Here is a 21,174-nt window from a genome sequence, read left to right as displayed (position 1 = left end):
AGTAGGGAGAGTCGCCTTTAAAAGGGGGGCGACCCCCTTGAAAGGCGACCATGTCTTCGCGCTCCCTTATGCATCGTGTCTTTCCACCTTCCGAGCCCCCGGATGGGGGGACAGCCGCAATCCTTCCGCCTTTTCGTTGGAGGAACGCAACTTCGTGGAAGTTGGTACCATTCAGCCATCGTTCGGCTTCAAGGATTTTAATCATGCAGCCCGGCTGCACCCCTCCGCTGGCGGTCACCCAAGACAGTGACCTCCAGTTCGATGGCGGGGGAAAGCAAACCGGGCTGCGGCCTCTGCCCCTCCCTCAGCCTCAAGGATTTTCATCATCAGTGCTGGGGAGGGGAGTGTGCCGAGTTGGGGTCGGCCCCTGCGCGGGCGGCGGCCCGCTTCTTTCCTCAGTGATCGGGGGGAAGGGCGTTCGCCGTTCGTGGCGCTGGCAACTGCCGCGTGCCTGGCTCTCTGGCCCGAGTGGCTTTGGAGCCGCTCCCGGCGCCGCCTTCCGCCACGGCAGCTGGAAGAGGTTCTTCCGCCGACGAGATAGCCGGGGCCGCCCACGGACCGACCTCCAACTCTACGGCCTTCTGCCCGCCCTTGCCTCAAGAGTTTGGGCACGGGCGAGGGCCTCATGGCAGCAGCATCCGCCCTGAGGTCATCGTTGCTGCTGTTCGGCCCCCCGGAGTAGAAGTCATCGTCGTCGCCGCTGCTGGAGCGGGCAACGGCGTGCCGTTCGTCGGTCTTCTGTTGCTCCGCAGGCCCCCCAATCGAGTGGGTTTGTTCGTACCTGCGGAGGTGGAACCGGAGTTCCGTTTGTGATGGCATCTTGAATGCCGGTCTTTTGTTCATTGTGGCTGTCGAGGCCTGAACATGTATGTATTTTTGGCACGGAGCCGTGTTTTTTCCTCATTTTCGAGCACTAAGACTCGCCTGTTGGTTGTCTGAACCGCTTCACCAAGCGAGAGTCGCCCCGTGCAAAGGTGACGAGTGAGGTATCCGTATCCTGGAGGCGTAGGAGTCCCTCGGCTCGGTCGGCCTTGCTATCCGAGGCTTCTCTTGCTTAGTTAAAGGAACCCCTTGGCCGCTCTTCGATGAGCCGAGGCCAAGGGTAGCGGTGTCAGCACGGACAGAGGCAGAGTTGGCTCGAAAAGAAGACTTGGTCGGCCGGAGCCTGGCCGGGTCGTCCGTTAGCAGGACCGACGCCGGAGTTGATCTGTCGAGGCCTCGGGCCGGGCTGATGTCTTTGGGGGACAGCTGGCCGAGGCCTCGGGGTGACCAGCTGAGCCGCCTGCTCGAGCCGGATTCTTGGAGAAGACCCTGGCGGCGATGGCCCGGGCGTGATGACGACGTCGTCCTTCAGAGTGGAGATCCTCGGACCGCGTCGCCGTCCGAGGCTAGGTCGGACCTCACTGAAGGTGTAGTCGACACCGAGGGTGCTGCTGCTCCCTTCAACTATCAAGATCCGAGCCTGCAGGGTCGGATTATCTTGTAGTGTGTGTTTTCTGCGGCCGCCGAGGCCCAAACACACCCTCGCCGTGTTGTAAAGCTGCGCTTCTTTTCCTCTTGTTTCGAGTATCTGGACTTTTTTGTCGGTAACAGAATTGTCTGTGCGAGCGAGAGTTGCTTTTCACGGAAGGTGATGAGTGAGGTATCCGTATCCCGGAGGCGTAGGAATCCCTCGGCTCGGTCGGCCTTGCCGCTTACGTGCACTCTTGCCTGTCCATAGGGTTCTGTCACCGACGCAGTCAAGAAGGCCCGAAGAATCGCTTCAGCAGAGGAGCTTTCGAGCGTGAAGACTTGTTCGGTCCGCGGAATCACTTATCCGAACGCGAGTTACTTATCGCAGAAGGTGATGAGTGAGGTATCCGTATCCCGGAGGCGTAGGAGTCCCTTGGCTCGGTCAGCCTTGGCTGCTTACGTGTACTCCGTTGTTTTCAGGATCCACTTTCGAAGTAGTCGAAAAGCACGAAAGACATTCTGGCTGAAAGGATCTTTTTTCGAAAAATATTTCACGCAGAGGGGGTTCCCCCCTTTTAGCCCCCGAGGGAGGGTCGGGCTTTGCCGAGGCAAGGCTGACCCTTCCTTGATGACTAAACTTTGCGTGAGAACAAGGTATGCGAACAACTTGAAAGCATCTTAAGGGTAGAAGCGACGTAACTGTTGGATGTTCGAAGTGTTGCTGTAGACCTCGCCTTGACTGTTGGCCAGCTTGTACGTTCCGGGCTTCAGAACTTTGGCGATGACGAACGACCCTTCCCAGGGAGGCGTGAGCTTGTGCCGCCCTCGGGCGTCCTGTCGCAGCCGAAGCACCAGGTCGCCCACCTGGAGGTCTCGGGACCGGACCCCTCGGGCGTGGTAGCGTCGCAGGGACTGCTGGTACCGCGCTGAGTGTAGTAAGGCCATGTCCCGAGCCTCTTCGAACTGGTCCAGCGAGTCTTCTCGATTAGCTTGGTTGCTTTGGTCGGCGTAGGCCCTCGTCCTCGGGGAACCGTATTCTAAGTCTGTGGGCAAGATAGCCTCGGCCCCATAGACTAGAAAGAACGGCGTGAAGCCCGTGGCTCGGCTCGGTGTTGTCCTCAGACTCCAGACCACCGAGGGGAGTTCCTTCATCCATCGCTTGCTGAACTTGTTGAGGTCGTTGTAGATCCGAGGCTTGAGTCCTTGTAGAATCATGCCGTTGGCACGCTCTACTTGCCCATTCGTCATGGGGTGAGCCACGGCGGCCCAGTCCACCCGGATGTGGTGATCCTCGCAGAAGTCCAGGAACTTTCTGCCGGTGAACTGGGTGCCGTTGTCGGTGATGATGGAGTTCAGGACTCCAAAGCGATGGATGATGTTGGTGAAGAACACCACCGCCTGTTCGGACCTGATGCTGTTTAGGGGTCGGACCTCGATCCACTTGGAGAATTTGTCGATGGCGACCAACAGGTGCGTGTAGCCCCCGGGTGCCTTCTGCAAGGGGCCGACGAGGTCCAGACCCACACAGCAAAAGGCCAGGTGATGGGTATCGTCTGCAGAGCCTGAGCGGGCAGGTGGGTCTGCCTCGCGTAGAACTGACACCCTTCGCAGGTGCGGACGATTCTAGTGGCGTCGGCCACCGCCGTCGGCCAGTAGAAACCTTGTTGGAAGGCGTTTCCAACAAGGGCTCGAGGTGCTGCGTGATGGCCGCAAGCCCCCGAGTGTATCTCTTGCAGGAGCTTCTGACCTTCGGCGATGGGGATGCATCGCTGGAGGATGGCTGAGGGGCTACGGTGGTACAGCTCCTTCCCATCTCCCAGCAAGACGAACGACTTGGCGCATCGCGCCAACCGCCGAGCTTCGGCTCGGTCGAGGGGTAGCTCTCCTCGGTAGAGATATTGCAGGTACGGGGTCTGCCAGTTTCGATTAGGCGTGACCCCGCTTCGCTCCTCCTCGACGCGCAGTGCCTCACCCTCGGGGGCCGAGGGTACCTCAGGCTGAACCGAGGGTGCCTCGGGCCGAGCTGAGGGTGCCTCGGACTGAGCCGAGGGTGCCTCGGACTGAGCCGAGGGTACCTCGGGCTGGGCCGAGGGTGCCTCGGGCTCGGGCGTGTCGTCGATCTTAACGGAGGGTTGATGCAGGTCTTGGGAGAAGACGTCCGGGGGAACCGTTGTTCGCCCCGAGGCTATTTTAGCCAGCTCGTCCGCAGTCTCGTTGTAGCGTCGGACGATGTGGTTGAGCTCGAGCCCGTAGAACTTGTCTTCCAGGCGCCGAACCTCATCGCAGTAAGCCTCCATCTTCGGGTCGCGGCAGTGGGAGTTCTTCATGACTTGGTCGATGACGAGTTGCGAGTCACCGCGAGCGTCGAGGCGTCAGAACCCTAGCTCCATGGCGATGCGCAACCCGTTGACCAGAGCCTCGTACTCAGCCACATTGTTGGACACCGGGGAATGGAGGCGTAGCACGTAGCGTAGGTGCTTCCCGAGGGGCGAGATGAAGAGTAGGCCTGCGCCGGCTCCTGTCTTCATCAGCGACCCGTCGAAGAACATGGTCTAGAGTTCCGGCTGAATCGGAACTGTTGGGAGCTGGGTGTCGACCCATTCAGCCACGAAGTCCGCCAAGACCTGGGACTTGATGGCCTTTCGAGGGGTGAACGAGATCGCTTCGCCCATGATTTCCACCGCCCACTTTGCAATTCTACTCGAGGCCTCTCGACACTGGATGATCTCCCCGAGGGGAAGGATGACACCACAGTTACCGGATGAGACTCGAAGTAGTGTCGCAACTTCCGCCGCGTCAGGATCACCGCATAGAGCAGCTTCTGAACTTGTGGGTAGCGGATCTTGGTCTCGGACAGTACCTCGCTGATGAAGTAGACTGGCCTCTGGACGGGCAGTGCATGCCCCTCTTCTCGTCTCTCAACCACAATCGCGGCGCTAACCACCTGGGTGGTCGCGGCGACGTAGATCAAGAGGGCTTCTCCGGCAGCGGGGGGCACCAAGATGGGTGCATTCGTGAGGAGCGCCTTCAGGTTCCCGAGGGCTTCCTCGGCCTCAGGGGTCCAAGTGAAGCACTCGGCCTTCCTTAAGAGGCGGTACAGAGGCAGGCCTCTTTCGCCGAGGCGCGAGATGAAGCGGCTCAGAGCCGCAAGGCATCCCATGACCCTCTGTACGCCTTTTAAGTCCTTGATGGGCCCCATGCTGGTGATGGTTGCGATCTTCTCCGGGTTGGCTTCGATGCCCCGCTCGGAGACGATGAACCCCAAGAGCATGCCTCGGGGTACCCCGAAGACACACTTTTCGGGATTGAGCTTCACGCCTTTCGCCTTGATACATCGGAATGTCACTTCAAGGTCGGAAAGGAGGTCGGAGGCTTTCCTCGTCTTGACTACGATGTCATCGACGTAGGCCTCGACCGTCCGGCCAATGTGTTCGCCGAACACATGGTTCATGCACCGCTGGTACGTCGCACCCGCATTCCTCAAGCCGAACGGCATGGTGACATAGCAGTACATGCCGAAGGGTGTGATGAAAGAAGTCGCGAGCTAGTCAGACTCTTTCATCCTGATTTGGTGATACCCTGAGTAGGCATCGAGGAAAGACAGGGTTTCGCACCTAGCAGTGGAATCCACGATTTGATCGATGCGAGGCAGAGGGTAGGGAACCTTCGGACATGCTTTGTTTAGACCAGTGTTGTCTACACACATCCGCCATTTCCCTCCTTTCTTTCTCACAAGCACAGGGTTGGCAAGCCATTCGGGATGGAATACCTCTTTGATGAACCCTGCCGCCATTAGCTTGTGGATCTCCTCGCCTATGGCTCTGCGCTTTTCTTCGTCGAATCGGCGCAGAGGCTGCTTGACGGGTCGGGCTCCGACTCGGATATCCAGCGAGTGCTCGGCGACATCCCTCGGTATGCCGGGCATGTTCGAGGGACTCCACGTGAAAACATCGGCGTTCGCACGGAGAAAGTCGACGAGCACTGCTTCCTATTTGGGATCGAGCTCAGAGCCGATCCGAATCTGCTTGGAGGCGTCGCTGCTGGGGTCGAGGGGGACGGACTTAACCGTCTCCGCTGGCTCGAAGTTGCCGGCGTGGCGCTTCACGTCTGGCACCTCCTTAGAGAGGCTCTCCAGGTCGGCAATGAGGGCCTCGGCGTCCTCCACGCACTCGACGTCGCATTCGAACGCGTGTCGGTACGTGGGGCCGACGGTGATGACCCCGTTGGGGCCCGACATCTTGAGCTTGAGGTAGGTGTAGTTGGGGACGGCCATGAACTTCGCGTAGCATGGCCTCCCCAATACTGCGTGGTAGGTTCCTTGGAACCCGACCACCTCGAACGTGAGGGTCTCCCTTCGGAAGTTGGAGGGTGCTTCGAAGTAGACGGGAAGGTCGAGTCGTCCGAGGGGCTGGACGCGCTTCCCAGGGATGATCCCGTGGAAAGGCGCAGCGCCTGCCCGGACCGAGGACAGATCGACACACAGGAGCCCAAGGGTCTCGGCGTAGATGATGTTGAGGCTGCTGCCTCCGTCCATGAGGACCTTGGTGAGTCTGACGTCGCCGATGATGGGGTCGACAACGAGCGGGTATTTCCTCGGGCTCGGCACGTGGTCGGGGTGGTCGGCTTGGTCGAAGGTGATGGGCTTATCGGACCAGTCTAGGTAGACTGGCGCCGCCACCTTCACAGAACAGACCTCCCGACGCTCTTGCTTGCGGTGCCGAGCCGAGGCGTTCGCCGCTTGCCCACCGTAGATCATGAAGCAGTCGCGGACCTCGGGGAACTCTCTCGCCTGGTGATCTTCCTTCTTGTCGTCGTCGCGAGCTCTGCCACCCTCCGCGGGTGGCCGGCCCTGTGGAAGTGGCGTCGAAGCATGGCACACTCCTCAAGGGTGTGCTTGACGGGCCCCTGATGATAGGGGCACGACTCCTTGAGCATCTTGTCGAAGAGGTTGGCACCTCCGGGGGGTTTCCGAGGGTTCTTGTACTCGGCGGCAGCGACAAGGTCCGCGTCGGCGGCGTCGCGTTTCGCTTGCGACTTATTCTTGCCCTTCTTCTTGGCGCCGCGCTGAGTTGACGCCTCGGGGGCATCTTCCGGTGGGCGGCCCTGGGGCTGCTTGTCCTTCCGGAAGATAGCCTCAACCGCCTCCTGGCCAGAGGCAAACTTGGTGGCGATGTCCATCAGCTCGCTCGCCCTTGTGAGGGTCTTGCGACCCAGCTTGCTCACCAGGTCGCGGCAAGTGGTGCCGGCGAGGAACGCGCCGATGACATCTGAATCGGTGATGTTGGGCAGCTCGGTGCGCTGCTTCGAGAATCGCCGGATGTAGTCCCGGAGAGACTCTCCCGGCTGCTGTCGGCAGCTCCGGAGGTCCCAGGAGTTCCCAGGGTGCACGTACGTGCCCTGGAAATTGTCGGCGAAGGCTTGGACCAGGTCGTCCCAGTTGGAGATCTGCCCCGGAGGCAGGTGCTCCAACCAGGCGCGAGCGGTGTCGGAGAGGAACAGGGGGAGGTTGCGGATGATGAGGTTGTCATCGTCCGTTCCACCCAGTTGGCAGGCCAGCCGGTAGTTCGCGAGCCACAGTTCCGGTCTCGTTTCCCCCGAGTACTTTGCGATAGTAGTCGGGGGTCGGAACCGGGTCGGGAACGGCGCCCGTCGTATGGCGCGGCTGAAAGCCTGCGGACCGGGTGGTTCGGGCGAGGGACTCCGATCCTCCCCGCTGTCATAGCGTCCCCCACGCCTGGGGTGGTAGCCTCGGCGCACCCTCTCGTCGAGGTGGGCTCGACGGTCGCGGTGATGGTGCTCGTTGCCGAGGCGACCCGGGGCCACAGGCGCTGTGTTGCGCGTGCGCCCGGTGTGGACCGAGGCTTCCCGCATGAATCGGGAAGTCGCGGCGCGATGTTCCGAGGGGTACCCCTGCCTTCGGGAGGCGGAGCTTTCGGCCTGTCGGACCGCGGCGCCCTCCAGGAGATTCTTGAGCTCTCCCTGAATTCGCCGCCCCTCGGTGGTTGACGACTCCGGCATCACGCGGAGGAGCATTGCCGCTGCAGCCAGGTTCTGGCCGACCCCACTGGAAGCGGGCGGCGACCTTACCCTAACATCGTCGGCGATGCGGTGCTGGATACCCTGGGGTAGATGACGCATTTCTCCGGCCGGAGGTTGGCCCGCCCATTCCTGCCCGACGTCCCGGCGGATCGGCTCAAGTGTTCCTGCTCCCTCGTCGAGCCTGGCCTGCACCCCGCGGATTTGCTCGAGCTGTGGGTCATGACCCCCCGTCGAAACGGGGACCACAGCTAGCTCCCGTAGGATGTCAACGCGAGGCACAGGCCTAGGGAGATCATCGTTCTCTGGCATACCAAGGTGGTTGCCTTCGGAGGGACCCCCTAGATCGACGTGGAAACATTCACGACTTGGGCCGCAGTCCTCGTCGCCGAGGCTGCGGCTACCGTCAGAACAATCGGAAAGGCAGTAGTCGCATGCGGTCATGAAGTCCCGCATGGCACTGGGGTTACCAAGTCCAGAGAAATCCCAACAGAAGTCGGGCACGTCATCTTCCTCAGACCCCGAGGGCCCGTAGGTCGAGACGTCCGTCAGCCGGTCCCAGGGTGACCGCATACGATACCCCAGAGGGTTCGGACTCGCCTCTACGAGAGCGTCCGCCAAAGCGAAGCCGCTTGGCGGGTCGAGGCTGAATCCAAGAGGCGCGAGATGGGAATCGGTGGGTACCTCTTGGTCGACGGGCGGTGACTCAGTCACGTCAGGGTCTGACTGCACCGTTGTCTCAGGTACAAGGGTGACGCCCAGCAAGCCTTTCGCGAGCGTGCTGGCGTCGTCCATTTGCTTGGAATTGGCGTGTTGCGGGGAGACGGCGCCCGTCTTCGTCTCAAACGCAAGGTCGATGCCCGACGCGCCCCCCGTTGGGGTGCCGGCGCCGTCGACTTGCTCGACAGCCGACAAGGTGCCGCCTCCTGCTTGGCCTTGGTTGCCCCGCCTCCTCCTCCGTCGGCGGGGGAGAGGGCGGGGTGAGCTCGGATGTTGTTCTTCCACCACACGGGGAAGACGTCGTCGATTCCGCCGCCGGAAGGCGGGCTGTCGGCCGCCATTGTCGTTGTCGCACGACGGGGGAAGGATTATCATGTCGTAGCTGCCGTCGAGGGACATGAACTCAAGACTCTCGAAACGGAGCACCGTCCCGGGCTGGAAAGGTTGCTGGAGACTGCCCATCTGGAGCTTGACGGGAAGCTGTTCGTCAACACGCAGCAGGCCCCTACCTGGCGCGCCAACTGTCGGCGTTTCGAGACCGGGGGGGTCCCTGGACCGACGAGTGAAATGTCGTCGCGTGCCCCAGGCCAGATGGGTCGGCGCGAGACAGAGCGTGAAGGGGGAAAGGTGACGGGCGTGAGAGAGGTGGAAATCCTGCGGCCTTCGTGTTTGTCCCGCGCCCAGGTTGGGTGCGCTTGCAGTAGGGGGTTACAAGCGTCCACGCGGGAGGGGGAGCGAGCGGCCTCACGCGAGCGCCAGTCCCGTCCTCTTCCCCGCGCGGCCAACCCTCTGTAAGAGGGCCCTGGTCCTTCCTTTTATAGGCGTAAGGAGAGGATCCAGGTGTACAATGGGGGGTGTAGCAGAGTGCTAACGTGTCTAGCGGAGGAGAGCTAGCGCCCTAAGTACATGCCATCGTGGCAGCCGGAGAGGTTTTGGCACCCGGTTCGTGTGGTGTCGTGGCCGTCGGAGGAGCGCTGGAGCCTGGCGGAAGGGCAGCTGTCGGGGCTGTCGAGTCCTTGCTGACGTCCTCTTGCTTCGGTAAGGGGGCTGAGAGCCGCCGTCGTCATAGAGCGTGCGGGGCGCCATCATTACTTGTCTGGCGGAGCGAGCCAGATGGGACACCGGTCTTGTTCCCCGTAGCCTGAGTCAGCTTGGGGTAGGGTAATGATGGCGCCTCCTGTTGACGTGGTCGGTCCGCGCCCTAGGTTGGGCGATGTGGAGGCTCCTCCGAGGTCGAGGTCGAGTCTGTCTTCCGTGGCCGAGGTCGAGTCCGAGCCCCCGGGTCGGGCGAGGCGGAGACCGTTGGCTGAGGCCAGGGCTGAGTCCGAGCCCTGGGGTCGGGCAAAGCGGAGTTCATCGTCTTCAGGGGCTGAGCCCGAGTCCGAGCCCTGGGTCGGGCGGAGCGGAGTTCGTCGTCTTCAGGGGCTGAGCCCGAGTCCGAGCCCTGGGTCGGGCGGAGCGGAGTTCGTCGTCTTCAGGGGCTTAGCCCGAGTCCGAGCCCTGGGTCGGGCGGAGCGGAGTTCGCCGTCTTCCGGGACTGAGCCCGAGTCCGAGCCCTGGGTCGGGCGGAGCGGAGTTCGCCGTCTTCCGGGACTGAGCTCGAGTCCGAGCCCTGGGTCGGGCGGAGCGGAGTTCGCCGTCTTCCGGGACTGAGCCCGAGTCCGAGCACTGGGTCGGGCGGAGCGGAGTTTCCTACAGCGCCTGAGGCCGGGCCTGGCAGCCTGTCAGCCTCACTCTGTCGAGTGGCACAGCAGTCAGAGCGGCGCAGGCGGCGCTGTCCTTCTGTCAGGCCAGTCAGTGGAGCGGCGAAGTGACTGCGGTCACTTCGGCTCCGTCGACTGGAGGACGTGCGTCAGGATAAAGGTGTCAGGCCACCTTTGCATTAAATGCCCCTGCAAGTTGGTCGGTTGGCGTGGCGACTTGGCCAGGGTTGCTTCTTGGCGAAGACTGGGCCTCGAGCGAGCCGGAAGTATGTTCGTCGCTGGAGGGGGGCCTCGGGCGAGACGGAGATCCTCCGGGGTCGGCTGCCCTAGCCCGAGGCTGGGCTCGGGCGAGGCGTGATCGAGTCCCTCGAATGGACCGATCCCTTACTTAGTCGCACCCATTAGGCCTTTACAGCTTTGTGCTGATGGGGATTACCAGCTGAGAATTAGGAGTCTTGAGGGTACCCCTAATTATGGTCCCCGACAACTATAGTTTCGGAGAAAATTTTCGGAATTAAAGATATTCTTTTCTATACTAGAAGAAATAAAAACATACTGACCAGTCGAGAAATTCAGAAAGTAAAAGGCAGTTTGCGACAAGCCGTGTATTGCTCTTCCACAGCATCCAGCATTTGGCGCTGTTCAAATCACACTGAGAGTGAGACACGACTTATCGTACACTAGGCGTCTTTATTAGCGGTGTCTCTAAGTCAACGGCGTCTGATTTGCATAGATCCGTTTGGTTTGGGAGCAGAGCAGCGAGCGGCACGCCGCATGCGCCATTGCCCCATTGAACTGATCTCAACACGCCCGTTGACCATATCACCATATTGGGACAAGCAGGCCAGCTAGCAACACCTCCCGCAGATCCGCACAGAGAGATATGAAAGGGCCAACAAAATAGCCTTAAAAATTATCTAAATATATAAAATTAGACGAGGAACAAGATATTTGGCTTAAAAAAATTAACCAAATAATTAAAACTAAACGAAGAAGGTGCGGAAAAAGTGAAATAGAAACATACTAAAGAGTACTATTGTATTGATTGTTTTTATGAGCTAGTAATTTTCTTTTCTTAAAGTTCTTACTTTTATTTATTTAATATGAATTATATTTTTTGTTTAATTATCCCTGCCATCGGCTTCTCTTTTTAAATTAAGTCATCATGATCTGTATGTCCACGACTGCCCATCCGAAGGCACGGCAAAAGAAGTTTTTAACCAGTGTTCTGATGCGGTGGCTTCCGGCCTCCAGCATCTTTCTTTGTGTCTTTGTCTGTAGTACTAGTGTTTAGCGCGCGCCTGGGCGCGCGTCACCATATATAGCTTAAGAATTTTGTGAGTACCCAGATATGTAAAATAAATTTAAACATGATATGAGTATACAATATGTATGCAAGAAACCAAAATATAAGTAGATAATATTGTTTTCCCCTAATAGTTGATACCAGTTGTAGAGTAAAATTAGACTACAATATATACTAAGTAGTATTCAAGCATCATACATCAACACTTAGCAACAGTGTGCTTCTAGGTGTTAAGTAAATATGTACAGATCCACAAATAGTCTAACAGTAGGTTCATATATATATATATATATATATATATATATATATATATATATATATATATATATATATATATATATATATATATATATATATATATATATATATATATATATATATATGGAAGTATTCATGGTCCAAAAGTGATGGTGCTCTTGATAGGGTTCATATCTATAGGGCAGCATTCATGGTCCAAAAGTGATAGTGCTCTTGATAGGTGTGCAATAAGTAAATACCTATGTACAAAGGAGGAAAAAGTATTAGAGTTGTACTAATGTTGCTGCGTAAAAGGGTAAGTGGAATACATTATGTTGACTGTGTATAAATATATTTGCGATATATGAATAAGTTTTGCACATGGTGTTATACCTTCATGAAGTTGATGATGATCTAGGAGCTCTTCTCTTTGGGGTCTGTAAGATCTGGTATTCCTTTGCTACTGTGGCCATGTTTCATTCTATATAATATCATGAATGTTGTATTAGCGTGGAAAATAAGATCTAGCATTTAAAAGAAGGTTGTTGTTGCTACTGTTATTATGTCCAACTATTTTTTTAATACATACCTTTTCGGTGGCGACGATAACTCTTCATTGTTGAGTTCACTTATGCGCTGGGCATCACCCTGTGATTAAGTGCATAAATTTTATGAATGTAGTTTCATATAACAAAGTGGAAGCTCATTTTGTTCTGGTTTATTTATTCTGTGGGTATTGATTGTATTAATTTATATCTGGTATTAAAATGTAATGGATATGTAACTTTGTAAGTGTATGGAAAATAAGTATTTAGTAGTACTAAAGGTACCTCTATGTCATGTGACATATCTGAATATATTAGAACACGTCGTGCCTGTTGAATAGACTTCATCAAGTTGTACGCATGAAAGAATGATACGTTTATAATAGGTTTTACATGGCAAGAAAAATAAGAAGTTTCGTACCTCGTTTCTTTCGTTGCTACAGGTAGATAGTTTCGCCATTGATGTTGCTGGAGAGTCTTGTGTGGTCGTAAGGCTAGGTATTTCATCTTGTCTATCCAACTCTTGCTGAGGATGGCTAGGCATGTTAGATGGTATGAAGGCCTGTCTTCCATGGTTTGTTAAAATAGACAGAATAGAGAACACTCTATTTGTGACTGAGTAGGCTGACATATTGATGGTAACTGCAAGGGTAAATTTCAGACACACAATAGCGGCTAGGGCTGCTAGGGGACCCTGAGAAGTTGCAACTGCTGTAACAAGGTTGTCACAAGGTTTTCCTACTATTTTTCTGGCTATGCTATCAAAACAAAAGAACTCTGCCTCACATGTCCCATCAGTAGCAATGAAGCTGAGCTTGTATCTGTCAATTCAAATTATGAGTATTTCAAAGCAGCAATTAAGTTTGTAGTAAAGATAAGACTTTATTAAGATGAAATAAATGGTAGTAAATCAGGTGTGTGTGTGTTAAGATTTACCTAAAGTTAATATCTGTGCAGCCACATGATGTGCAGTGATATCCAGTTGAAGTTTGAGATGAAGATTTGTGGCACCTTGAGCAAGATGGGTACCACCATTGCTATTTTGCACAATGCGTGAGATAGTAACAGTGCATCTGTAGCCTTCTGGCTGCAATATAAAAGAGAGAAAAAATGTACCAAGTTAGATAAGCATATTGTCGATGTATTAAATAAGTGAAACATATGAGGATTTAGTTGTAAATACGGGAAACATGTCTGGATCTATGTTGAGCAGCTCTTCAACAGTCTTTTGTTCCAAATTTGGTGGTTGAGAAAGCAGAATTTCTTCTTCGGCTGCTGTGGGTTGTATTAGCTGGAGGTCATTGTTTTGCAACCTTCAAATGATGTCACAATCGTGATCAGTATGAACAATATTTTTATTTTTTAAAAATAAAGACAATAGGATGTCTTGTAACCCGCTTTAGGAAAAAGAGGATAGCATGTATCATTTTTTTTAACTGAAAGAGTGTCTAAGAAATACAACCAGTCATAACATTACTTTAAAAATATATATTTTTTTGTATACACTGATTATAGGCAGCGATGATTTTTTGCTTTTGCACTGTCTATGTTTTTTTATAGAGAGAAAAAAATGAAACTGTGGGTTAGTTTTAGTTAAAAAATAATTGTAAGCATTGAATATTGTCTGAAAAGGGAGACCAAACTGGTTTGAATGTAATATATAAAGAGGTAATGATAAAAAAATGTTTATCTACAATTTCAGTTTAAATATTACTACTGGTAGTGTAGTAGACTGTAGCTTATTAAACTGTTAGACAAATGTGGGCATAAAATTAAAGAGAACCAGATTTATGTTGCTTCAAGAGAACCAGATTAAAGAGAACCAGTTAAATGTGGGCACATAGATTAAAGAGAACCAGATTAAATAGAATCATTCGCACGTATTGAAGGAAGTGTATCCAAAATTTATTTTGTTTACCTGTTGTAGTAGGTCTGTGCCTCAGGAATTCCAGGATTGAAGTACCATGAACTTGCTGTAGTACTGCTTAGGTATGGTTGACCTACATTACATGTAGAATATGTGTTATCATACATATTGAAATAAATAATCCAATTGTTCTTTTCAAAAGTTTGGATCATAACCTTTGAATCGTTTAGCAAGAAATCTAACGAGCAGTATGACAATAGGCTGGTTGTTGCTTTGATTGTAAACATCACTGATAGAAAAGCTTGATGCTTGATTTCCCCAGAGAGTAATTTTCAGAGACATGTCACTGAAGAAATAAGAACAATATAGCTAGTATGAATACACAATCTGATATAAGGATTAGTGGTGCAAATATTTCATAGTGCTTGTCACACATTCTATGTGGCAAGATTGTAGTAGTAATACATAAAGGAGAATTTTGTACCTTGTATTTTTGATGAAGATGTCTCTGATGATGGTTGAGTTGTTGTAGCCAATTAGATGTGGAGGATTAATTTGTGTCAACATTCCAAGGACATCTACATTATTGGATAAGTAAATTATTTACTTGTAAACGATGTGTATATCCTTGTAACCTAAGTGAGTGTATTTTAATTTATCAAAATGTTTCTTACCAATCAAGTAAGTTCTATTGTCAATGTTATCTTCTATATTTTCAAAGCATGTGAGCTTGTAGATATATCTGGGAAACACTTGTGGTGGATCTTTGACAACTTTGGCTTGAGTGTACAGAGTGAATTGTATCATGAAGTTGTTGTCAACAGGTTTAAAATAGTTTCTGGAAGGCGTGACACGAAAGCGTTTGAGCTCATATACTTTTTCAATTTCTATCATTGAGCCTTTGTCAACTGCCAGGGCGGCTGCAATCTCAGCGTGGATGGGCGTACCCTGTCATCATATAGTAAGATAATAAGAATAGATGACATGAAATTGCATACATTGAAGAGATAGCTTAGATGTACAAAGAAATTTATTAAATTATTTAGTGTATTTACAAAATTTTCTGAATAAACAACATGCAAATGTTCTCCACGAGAATAGCGTGTTGTTTAGATGGTTTACGTGCAAATGCTGTGACTAATGGCAATGATATGGAAACCATATATAAAGATAGTTTCTGACGGTAGGTTTGTCCAAAGTCTACCTCATCAACTGTTTGTCAGCTATTCAGGAGCCATTGATGGGCCAGAAGGTTGCTACAAGCTATGTAAATTAAACAACCTACGCTCTATGATCGAAGTACATATTCATGCCATTGTCGATAAAGAAGTTGGAAGCATTCTTAGGAAATGTGGATCGTCAAATAAGATGCTATACATAAGGTCGATGCAAGGGCTCTGGCAGATATTATCGAAACGTCGCTACAAATGTTTTTAAGATGCTTGAAGGCATTCTTTGGCATTGTGACTGGAACAGAAGGTTCCTTTGCCTGAATTTGAGTAACTGCAGGTTCCAAGATTACGTTCAAATGCCTGCTATGGTTTGGCAAGAGCTCTAGCAGAATCTTATGAGCTCATTTACAGCGCAGCGATGGATCGAAATAACAATTATCCTGACCCAAGGTCGTTGGTTAAGCACTCTCCTGAGCAGATAAGAACTATACTGGAAATCTGAGGTCTTTGCGCTATGCATTTTGATACTATGTTAAGTAGAGGTGTTTCATGCACGAAACATTGTGATGTAAATTTCCGACTACAAGATGTGGGCTCAATTGATTACAGAAATATTGAATAAGTGGTGACTCTTTTTCTGAACTGATGTATCCGTAGCTAATGTCTCACTATCTGCTCTATCCCTTTTTACTTCATATACCAAGTTAATGTTTACTTCGCTGCTGTAATTTCGAGGTACAACTTGGGCGATTAATTGATACCAGTGGTATACAAAGCAACTATGAAAAGCATGTTAGAATAGCTTGGCTATAAAATGTGATTTTCCGAGTATATGCACTCGTCAGCTAGTATTAGTATATGTGCAAATGGCTTGCATAATGTCATTAATTTTGGAAACATTTAGTGTAGTACCTGCTCGTCAGCTAGAACCAAATTAATGTGTTGCAGAGGACCATCATTTGTTGCGCCTCGGAATTCCCATTTTCTGATCACTCGCACTCTTATGATAGCATTGGTAGATTGAGGATGTAATTCTGCCACAAGTGTGAATAACATTGTTACTTGGTATATCTGCACATAGAGAAGTAGAACTGCTTAGCAAGTCATTGACAATGTACAGTGATAGATACAAATTGGCATTGCATAAAGCAGATAACGAGATTGATAATGTATGTGGTACAAGGCATACCTATCATATATATAATGGTCTGTATATATATATATATATATATATATATATATATATATATATATATATATATATAACATTAGGAACACGTCTTGCTATTGATCGGAGCTTTGCTCAGCAATACGTGTGAAAACCTCTTTGTATACAATGTTTCGGGTCTTAGAACTGCATTTGCCTGAGTCATCTTCAATAAGGATTGAAAGACCTTTTTTAGATGTAACTCTTGATATGGCAACATAAAGTTGTCCATGTGTGAAAACAAGTTTTTTCAAGTATACACCAACATTTGAAAGTGTTTGCCCCTGACTTTTGTTAATTGTCATTGCATAGCATACCTTTATAGGGTATTGGCGTCTTTGAAGAACGAATGGCCATTTTGTATTCTTCAGTGTTAATGATATATGGGGAATAAGCACATTTTTGACCTGTGAATACCTGTCATAATTTGACCTTCAATCACTTTGTCACACAAGGAAGTTATGAGCAATCTTGTACCATTGCATAGACCTTCTGATCGGTTCAAATTTCTGAGAAGCATGACTGGTGTACCTTTTTTGAGAATTATTCGATGCTGTGGAAAGCTGTTCCCATTCAATGTATTTAAAAATTCAACAGGATATAAAATATCATATGATTCATGAGTATTGGGTGCTTTGATTATCTTGTCACAACTTAGATACTCTTTTGCGTCTTCAGGGTTAAGAGAGACAATGTACTCATTTATAGAGTCAACTGTATCATTTGTTGGAGTTAATATGGCACGACTTTTTAAATACTCAAGTCTCATATAATTTTCATTGAGCTTTTCATAAATAGTATGAACTATACAAGCGATTTTGTCACCTTCAGGCATTAGGAGCAAGTCTTGTGGAATTTCTATCCATGTTGGCTCATCTTCACCTTCTTGTGATGTAGCGTCTATTTTGCCTTCCCCAACATCGAGCATCCACTTGCTAAATTGTGATAGTTGTTGTCGTTCTTCTTGTGACAATGATGGCATTAGAAGTCTCATATTCTGTGTAAGATGCAGGATGTGCACATGAGACCAAAGAGAAGAATTGATTATTGCTGAATTAACAATTTGTGAGCGGGTGCCTCCTTCAATCACAGGCAATGTTTGTCTGAGATCACCACCTAGAACAACAACCTTTCCACCAAAGGGTAAGTTCTTAGCCATAGGTGACGAAGATGCCAAGGTATCACGGAAGGACCTGTCTAGAGCTTCAAAAGCAAATCTATGTTTCATTAGCGCTTCATCCCATATTATTAATGATGCAACCTGAACTAACTCAGAAAGCATCGTGCCACATTTGATGTCACATACTGTTGTTTCTTCTAATTCACATGGAATTTTAAAATGAGAGTGTGCTGTTCGTCCTCCTGGTAGAAGTAAAGAGGCCACACCAGATGATGCTACAGATAGAACTATTTGTTTGTGACTACGTAGGAATGTTATGATGGAATTCCATAAATATGTTTTCCCTGTACCACCATAACCCGACACGAAATAAAAGCCTGCTTTGTTTGCCAAAACAGTTTCTGTAATAGTCTTGAATGCATGCAACTGGTCATTATTTAATCTTGATGTCAACATTTCGGATTCAGTTTGCATAATGGAAATGTCATATGATAGTTCATCATCAATAAAGCGATTTGAATTCACTAAACAAGGTGAGTCAGATCTAGTTGGTAAATTGAAATCCTGTATTCGACTTCCTCTTCTGCTAAATAATGTAGTGAGTTCTTCTATCAGCTGATTTTTTAGGGCATCATCACTCATTTGATAGGCTGGATGATTTAGTATTTGTCTCGCGTTATACTGAATATCATCAGCCAGTAACGTCCAGACTTTTTCAAAGAAAGTAAATTCATCACCTACCTCACAAAAAAGAAGCATTGTGACAAATAGATCACAGAGTTGACTGGACGTTGCCCACGAAGCGGCCTCATCAAAGGCATTATACCACTCTTGGTCATCCTCAAGGAGCCCATGAGCTCTACACGTCTCTTTGAAGCTAGGGTATAAAACATTATTGTATGTTCGCAATGATTCAAAATTCTGGGCTCCTTTTGCAACCATTAGAAGCATTCTAAGATAATATCTTTCCCCTGCAGATGGGTGTACAAAGTGTATGCGACCTATGTTACCTTGTCTATGTCTTTGTTCCCATGATCTTTTTTTTCGTCCCACCTCCACTCGGATGGAAAATCAGGGTAAGTTAGGGACCTAGCACCTTCATGTAATTGGTTAGCAACAAACCACTCTGTTAGCATTGTTCGGCGTAGGAATTCTTGTGACAAGATTTGTGACATATTGGCGCTGGCATGATATGTAATGTAATTCTCATTAGGCAAATGAACTGGCAATCTAGTAACAGGAGGAAAGTGCCGATGGATTTCGTAACCAAGAATTCTCCAACATGAATCATATGGGCATATGAATCTAGCATCTAAGTATTCTTTGACCTCATTCCTTGTGTTTGTTTCCTCATCAATAGGAGTGTCTTGACCATCTAAAACTCGTTGTAGGTATAGTTTGCTCCGGTCCGGACCTTTTGTCACGTACTTGAACAGATATTTGATGAATATGCTTTTGTTACACCATTCTACATTGATGTGTGCTTGATATTTCTTGAGCAATGTCAAGTTATATGGAACAATCCATCTGTTATCTAGTTTGATGTTAGACTTCATAACAAATCTATTATTGTTTGATCTCTTGTAGACCGCAAATCCATTTGTATCAACCACAGTTTCATTTTGAAATTTTTTTGGATAGTGTTTTGAACATTGACTTTTTTTCATGCAAGGTGAGCTCTGATTGTAAGATCCACATGGCCCGTGAACCATATGCTCCGCAATCAAAGTGTATCCTAAGGGATCAATGGTTGGATCTGGTATCTCAACAGTGATAAAAGAGTCTATAAATTCAGTAGTTGGTTGTGCAGTGCTGGTGGAAACCCAGAAAATAATATGTGCATGGGGCAATCCACGTTTCTGGAACTCCACCGTGTACAAAACTGCATCAGGCAAAGAATAAGTTGAGTTGAAAAAGGATAAAATTTTAATAATTAAGGTGGCGAGTGCACTACAGTAACAACATATTAGTAGGGAAGGTACTATTGGAACCATGTATGACAATAAAGCAAAAAATATTTTTCCATTGTGATCCTACAAATATCTATGAAAAACCTGTTGTCAATGTTTTGTAAGCCCATTATTTATTCTCCCATAGGAAGAAGAGGGTATGTATCTTTAATTAATTTAAACAATAAAACTGTGGACAGGCAATATAAGCAATAATTTGACCAAAAACATGTTTTTAGTTACTAATTGTGTGTAATAGCATATCTCTCCTGTTGTAAAAGAAATCTATGATGTTATATATAAAAAGGCCATTACATTACAACTGACAAAATATAGTAGAAATTATGCAATAGCAATTCCAAGCAAAGAAAAATAAAATGCCATAAGAACCAACGAAGCATAGAGAAAGATGTCAACAAATGTGTTTCGGAAAGCTAATCACAAAAACTTGTAAAAGAGATGTGCGAATGAGCAGCATGGATGGTATTATGCAAACAGTTATGTCTGAATCTCAATTGGAAAAACACAATGCTACAGGAATGAGCCTTTTTAAAACATATTGTAGAGATTAAACCAATGTTTATAGTTCGACCAATGATTCAGTTGATGAGCAGTATGATTAATATTAGTTGACAAACACAATGTCAAAGGAGTCAACATAAACATAAGATATAGAACAGAAGCCAGTACTCATAGTATGATCAATAACGTACCATCCAAAATTTTAGAAATGGAATTGTTATTTGTAGGTAGTGTTTGTGTACAGATATGTGAAAAAAAAGAAGTAAATGAGATTAAATAAACTTTTTAGTCATGAAAACATGGCAGAACGATATCCGCACCTGCTTTGCATGGACCAAATATATTACCGGATTTTATGTCTTGTAACAACTCCTCCAACTTCATATGCAATATTCTTACGGCAATATCGGGTGCATCTGAAGTTTTTTGGCCAGAGTGATAAAAACTTTCAACAATTTCAGGCCATTTTGCATTACATGTGAATGTTACGAAAAAATCTGGTGGTCCATGGACTCTACATATGGCTATGCTATCATGATAATTTTGAATCATATATCGTCTTCCACCGATATGTGAAGCCGGAAGTACAATTGTTTTCCCATTTCATCGCCATTTATGCAACCTTTGCTAACAGCATCTGATATACCCTGCAAGTTTTCTATTCGCAATCTATCCTGATTGTGCAAAATGTATGTAAGTCTATTCTCATCAATGCAGGCACGAGCATCAACCTTAGCTTGGTTTGACAATGTCCCATAGGACAGAAATGGATTTGGCTGGCCAGACTTGTAATGAAATTGATAGCAATAGTAGTCTTGCATGGTCATATGTGTTCTTGAATTTGTTTCTCTGGTCTCTATACCACTATACAGAACACCAACTTGGAATCCACGTTCTCCATATGGGAATAAAAGTGGATATTGAAGGGCCATATATGCTGGATGCAATGATGAAATGCGCCTCAATTCTGAATTCCTTGTCTCTATGATAATGTCTCGTTTAAAGGTATCAAGTGAGAAGTCACCAATAACAAGCATGGCTAAATCATCAGTTGTTGGCATATTGTACTGCACAGGATCTCCCTCTCTAGCTCCAACAATTCTGATGATGAATTCTTCGTTTGTGTGTTCATTAAGTCTTTCTCTAGCAAGTCTAAATTTTTTAGCAAAGGGATTGTGCTCATCTAACATCTTTAGCAATTCATGAACAATTTCTGGTCGGATAGGAGAAGCAGGAGCATCAGTACTAGATAACGATTGTATTCGATTGTTAACCTCATGTGTTGTATCATACACGTAAAGCTGAAGAAACTTCGGGGGCTCATTAGTCATAGGTAGC

General features: G+C 48.7%; 2 protein-coding genes and 1 long non-coding RNA gene across 4 annotated transcripts; all 3 read right to left on the bottom strand.

Moving 5' to 3' along the window:
• Positions 1 to 11,440: 11,440 nt before the first annotated feature.
• LOC103647429 (uncharacterized) lies at positions 11,441 to 12,543 on the bottom strand. 2 transcript variants are annotated; one of them, XM_020546317.1, is made up of 4 exons: positions 12,421 to 12,543; positions 12,044 to 12,102; positions 11,655 to 11,714; positions 11,441 to 11,501 (listed from the first exon to the last, which is right to left on the bottom strand). In XM_020546317.1, exons 1-4 carry the CDS (start codon positions 12,541 to 12,543, stop codon positions 11,441 to 11,443), a joined length of 303 nt encoding a protein of 100 aa, XP_020401906.1. The 2 variants fall into 2 exon arrangements, 1 of the variants encoding a protein (XP_020401906.1); XR_002266053.2 differs by lacking the exons at positions 11,441 to 11,501; positions 11,655 to 11,714; positions 12,421 to 12,543 and adding an exon at positions 12,285 to 12,327.
• A 483-nt stretch (positions 12,544 to 13,026) lies between these two features.
• LOC109943386 (uncharacterized) lies at positions 13,027 to 14,208 on the bottom strand (the record flags this gene model as incomplete). The annotated part of the gene is made up of 4 exons (XM_020546316.1): positions 14,082 to 14,208; positions 13,918 to 13,999; positions 13,183 to 13,312; positions 13,027 to 13,086 (listed from the first exon to the last, which is right to left on the bottom strand). Coding segments are annotated over exons 1-4 (399 nt in total), but the record flags the coding sequence as incomplete, so codon positions are not given.
• A 154-nt stretch (positions 14,209 to 14,362) lies between these two features.
• Positions 14,363 to 14,590, bottom strand: LOC103647428 (uncharacterized). Its single transcript, XR_562834.1, has 2 exons — positions 14,541 to 14,590; positions 14,363 to 14,444 (listed from the first exon to the last, which is right to left on the bottom strand). It is a non-coding gene; the product is annotated as an uncharacterized lncRNA (long non-coding RNA).
• Between the last annotated feature and the right edge of the window lie 6,584 nt (positions 14,591 to 21,174).

The sequence above is a fragment of the Zea mays genome, chromosome 2 (assembly GCF_902167145.1).
Source record: "Zea mays cultivar B73 chromosome 2, Zm-B73-REFERENCE-NAM-5.0, whole genome shotgun sequence".
Classification (NCBI taxonomy): domain Eukaryota; kingdom Viridiplantae; phylum Streptophyta; class Magnoliopsida; order Poales; family Poaceae; genus Zea; species Zea mays.
The sequence above is the reverse complement of the archived record's forward strand: the minus strand, read 5'-3'. Positions and strand labels throughout refer to the sequence as shown.

Coding starts and splice junctions, on each gene's coding strand:
- LOC103647429 (XM_020546317.1), bottom strand. CDS start 12,543: ATGCCTAGCCATCCTCAGCAAGAGTTGGATAGACAAGATGAAATACCT. Junction 11,715..12,043: donor TTATCGTCGCCACCGAAAAG/GTATGTATTAAA, acceptor CTTTGTACATAG/GTATTTACTTATTGCACACC. Junction 11,502..11,654: donor TTGGACCATGAATGCTGCCC/TATAGATATGAA, acceptor TATATATATATA/TATATATATGAACCTACTGT.